Here is a 4,340-nt window from a genome sequence, read left to right on the forward strand (position 1 = left end):
GGCGGGGGGGTGCCGGGCAGGGATTCGCACGAAGGGGAATGCAGAGTCAGGGCGTCTCTGAGGCAGGAACCGAGAGCCTGGGTCAGGCCAGGTAGCCCAGAAAGAGGAAACCACCTCCAGCTGGTCTGGGGCACCGTCAGGGCTGCTCCGTGGGGCATGCTGCTGGCACAGGGCTGGGTTCTCACTCCCAAGTGGGGTCACGTCTGCAGCTCCTGCCCGCGCCAGGTACAGGAAGCACGGGGGAGGGAGCGAGGCGCCCGAGGACTCCAGCAAGGGCTGGGGCCACCCCAGACGCCCCTGCCTGGCCCCTGCAGCCTCCACCCGTTGCCCTCAAGCCAGCCGTTGGGACGGGAATTGTGGATGGAGCAGGCAGGACGGATGCCTCTGCTCAGAAGGGCCCGCCGGCCTGGCCCTGTGCGCGCCCTCCTTGGAGAGGAGCACAGACGCCAGGTCACGCTGGGCTCAGATCTCCGACTCCTGCCCCGCGAGCTGCTTTTCAGGCGGAACACGTATCCCGGCTGGGGACTCCCACGTGGCAGCCCCACGGGGAGCTGGGAGACAGTGGTCTCTCCATAGCCGTGCCACCCAGGGGACGTGCTGCCCCAGCGCATGCCCCGCCCGTCTCCTGCCCGCTCTGATGATGGGCCCTGGGAAAGAGCCTCTGGGTAACCCGTGCCATCCCGGCCAGCAGCCCCAGTCGTTCGTTGAGTGGAGGTCAGGAAAGCCGGGATGGGGGGGTGGGGGGGAGTGTATTTGTTTCAAAATTAAAAGCTACTCATTTGGTAGGAAGAAAGCGGAAGACATTGGGATTTCCAGGGCGGGAACCCTCCCCTCACAGCCACGTCCACCCTCCTGAGGGGCCTGTCGTGTACAAAGAGCATTTAATTAATTTATTTATTTCTTTACACATAACTGAAGTGATGTTACAGTACATAAGTTATTTACAACTGTGCAGTAATGTGTTGCAAAATAAATTATCTAGAAGGCAGCAAAAGTACATTGTGAACGTGTATAAAACTGTACAGCGTTTACGGGTACACTTTTTATATGATTATTGGCTCTGTAGTGTTTCAAGTTATGTTCTCAGAAAGAGAAACAAAATGCCCAAGATAAAGGAAAAAAATGTACAAACCACGTGGATTTGACTCCATTAAAAACACAACCCGGAGTCCTGCCTGCGTGTCCCTGTGAGGCGGGCGGGCGGCGCAGCCAGGCCCTCACCCGGCCCGGTGTCCCAGCCCAGGTCTCGGGCTGGCACCGTCGGCAGCTTCGTGGCAACAGGACGGCAGCCGGCCCAAAGCTCTCCCCACCCTCTGACCCGGAGGCCGCTGTTGGTGAGGGGTGGACGCCTTAACTGTATTCTCTTTAGTCGATCAGAAACGAAACAAGGAATTTAAAAGAAAAGAACGCTCTCCGTCCTGCAGCTCCTGAGATGCCCGTGCAGCCGCCGTGTCCGTGCCCGCGTCCCCGGCTCTGCGCCCTCCCGCGGCGGCGGGTGTGAGAGAGCCGCGCGCCAGGGGCCCAGCGCGGGCTTCTCCCTGGATGTCCCCACCGGGGACGTGGTCTCCGTCCACCGCCCGGACTCGGCGGCGGACTGGGGGGCTCGCCTGTGACCCGGGCAGCTGTCCCACCGCGTCAGGCCGGAAGGAGCACGAAGTCGTCGTTGACGTCGACCATGGGCACGTAGAAGGACGGCACCTCGTTCACACACAGGGACTTGTGCCCGGCGGGGTCCAGCTCCTGCACCTTCAGCTGCCACTCCATCCTCTGCACAGCGTTGAGGGCCGCGGCCTCGTGCTGCTGCCGCATCAGGAGACACGTCTACGCGGGAAACGCAGCAGGTGAGGGGAGGGGAGGCAAGACCCCGGCCGCCCCCCCGCACCCACTCCCCCTGCCGCAGCGCCTCCCGGGAGGTCGGGGCGGGGGACCCATTCGCGCTCTGGCCTCAGGACGACCTCTTGCGTCTGGGTCTCGTCCTGCGCGGTGAGTGGCCTTGCTGACCACACGGGGGTCTGTCCATCATCCCTGCTCTGTGCCCCCACCCTGGGGGGTTTCACCACAGCCTCTAGTCAGAACTTATAATAGCTTTGCTCTTCTGTTTTCATTTTCCATTTATCTTATTTATGGTTGGTGACATTGGCTTCATTTACATTCACAGTGGAAATTATGCCTTTTAGAAATGCACTTAGTTTTTAAAAATTAATGTTCACGTGTTTACTCGTAAGCGGGTACTAAGTAAGGTAAACAGTTATACTCATGTTGAGAAGGGAGAATGTTGAAACTGAGATAATGACGGTACCTGGGTTACCAACAGCACGTGGTGGTGGGGGGAGGGGCGGCGTTTGGGGTACTAGGCGGGCGACACAGAGCACAGCGGGCGGAAGACCAGCCTTCAGGTGGACAGAGTTAATGGCGTGACAGTGTGCAGGAAGATCATCTTATTTTCTTCGACGTGCACACAAGCATGTAGGGCCAGGTATCACAATTTCTGATTTGCTTAAAACAGTTCAGTTTAAACAAGTGTTCTGGAAACAAGCCCCACGTGCCCCAGCGGCCAGCCGTGTCCTCCTCGGCATGCCTGGGCCGCTTGTCATCCTCAGGGAGACTTGAACACAAAGCGTGACAGCTCAGACACCCTCAGGAGTCCAGCTGCTTTCACCTAATTTAAAGCGCTCTTGACTAGAATTGTACGTACCCCTGAGTTTTCAGTTACTAAAATGAAATTGTTTGTTGGGCTAAACCCCTGAAACGTGACCAGCATGTCGGGAGAGTTGTCCCAGGGCTGCAGGAACTGAGGGAGGGCAGCCTGTCTCCTGAATAGGACCTCGTCCACCCTGTGCTCTGAGACCAGTGGCCACGTGGGTGGCCATTTCGTGCCCCTGCACTCTCCATGCTTCACCAATTCCTTTTTCTATCCATCTGTTTTTCTTATTGGCGTGTAAAAGTAAGTTCTTGGCACGTTAAAGGAAACGAGACTTAACGTTGTCTTTGTAGCGTACCAAATCTAACTTTACTTTGGTCAGAAATTTTTTCTCTCTTGTAAAGTTTCCCGTGCAGCTCCCTCCAGGCTGGCTGGTGGTGGGAGGAGTGACCGTGGGACCCCCGAACGGACACCTTTGCAGCTTGTTAGAAACACGGCCTGGACCCGGCCTCAGCTGGGCCTGAACGCCCTGTAGGCTGGTTCCCCTCTGCTCTGGCCTCCTGGCCGCCCCTCTGGGTGCGCTGCCGCAGTTGCCGGAGGCAGGGTCACTGAGGCAAGGGGTGAGGCTGGCAGCCCAGCGTGGGAGCCTGGGTCACGCCTCCATCAGCTCCACGCAGCGGGCCCTGCCTCCTGGGGCTTCCCGGTGGTGCCGGCTTCTAGGTGTTAATTCTGTAACGGGCACGTCACTGCCGGTCAGTGTTCACGGGGGACCCCGGGTGCAACCCTCGCACCTGCAGACAAGGACTTGCTTCTTACTTGCTAATCTCTCTCTATCTCCCCCCCACCCCCGCCCCGTCCTCTGCCCGCTGCACTGGTCAGCACAGCCAGGGGCAGGGGTGATGGGTGGATGCTGTGACCTTGGAGGAGGGCTCAAGGTGGGGTCCCACAGAGGTCTGACCGCCAGCTGGTGACAGGAGCTGCTCCCCGCACACCTGGACAGGAGGGAAGACACTCTAAGAGGCAACATGGGGGCGGGGAGGCCTCGGCTCCCTCACTGCCAGCTGGGCTCAGAGCGAGTCTGAAGCTGCCTCCTCTGAACACGGCCCTGCCGCCCCCGCCCAGAAGAGCCCTGGCCCCGCCGCCGCCGCCGGGGCCGGGGCTCACCTTCATGCGGTCATACTTGTCGTCCACGTCCTGCAGCCAGGAGATGAACTGGCGGGCGTTGAACCGGTCCCGCACTGACTTGTTCTCATCACCCTGGCGGGAGAGTGAAGCATGTGTGGGCGTCCGGGAGGGGCGGGCCTGCCTGGCGCGTCAAGCCCCGTGTCCCCCGGTCAAGGGCCGACCAGCGGGGCCCTCCCTCCCCCACCAGCTCTCCACGCCGTCCGTGGGGGGAGCTGCCCTGTTGGTGGCTCGGGACCCCGGCGGCGCCTTCAGGCTCCCCTCCGTCTCCCGGGGAGGCCCCAGGGCGAGCCGGCGAGGGTAAAAAGCGGCAGTGACGTTTTCTTCGACAGGACGTCTGCGAGGCCTGGGGTGGCTGCAGGCCGCCCACGGTGGACTGTGGTTTACAAGCAGGGCAGCCTCGGGAGCAGCAGGTCCCCACAGGCTCTGGCCAGCTGGGTTTGCAGGGCCTCCCGGGCCTCGGGGCAGGAAAGTCTCTCTCTCTCTCTCTCTCTCTCTCTCTCTCTCTCTCTCTCTC

The 4,340-nt window shown here is 60.5% G+C and overlaps 1 protein-coding gene across 1 annotated transcript in view; it reads right to left on the reverse strand.

Annotated features, from left to right (window-relative positions):
* Nucleotides 1–1,635: 1,635 nt before the first annotated feature.
* ANKRD11 (ankyrin repeat domain 11) overlaps nt 1,636–4,340 on the reverse strand; it is a 31,329-nt gene continuing 28,624 nt past the window's right edge. Inside the window, exons 11-12 of the mRNA XM_007468445.1 lie at nt 3,806–3,898; nt 1,636–1,821 (exon numbers count right to left, since the gene is read on the reverse strand). Coding sequence (XP_007468507.1) covers nt 1,636–1,821; nt 3,806–3,898 — 279 coding nt within the window. The remainder of the gene's footprint in view (nt 1,822–3,805; nt 3,899–4,340) is intronic.

Source organism: Lipotes vexillifer, unplaced genomic scaffold (genome assembly GCF_000442215.2).
Source record: "Lipotes vexillifer unplaced genomic scaffold, Lipotes_vexillifer_v1.1 scaffold23, whole genome shotgun sequence".
Lineage (NCBI taxonomy): Eukaryota > Metazoa > Chordata > Mammalia > Artiodactyla > Lipotidae > Lipotes > Lipotes vexillifer.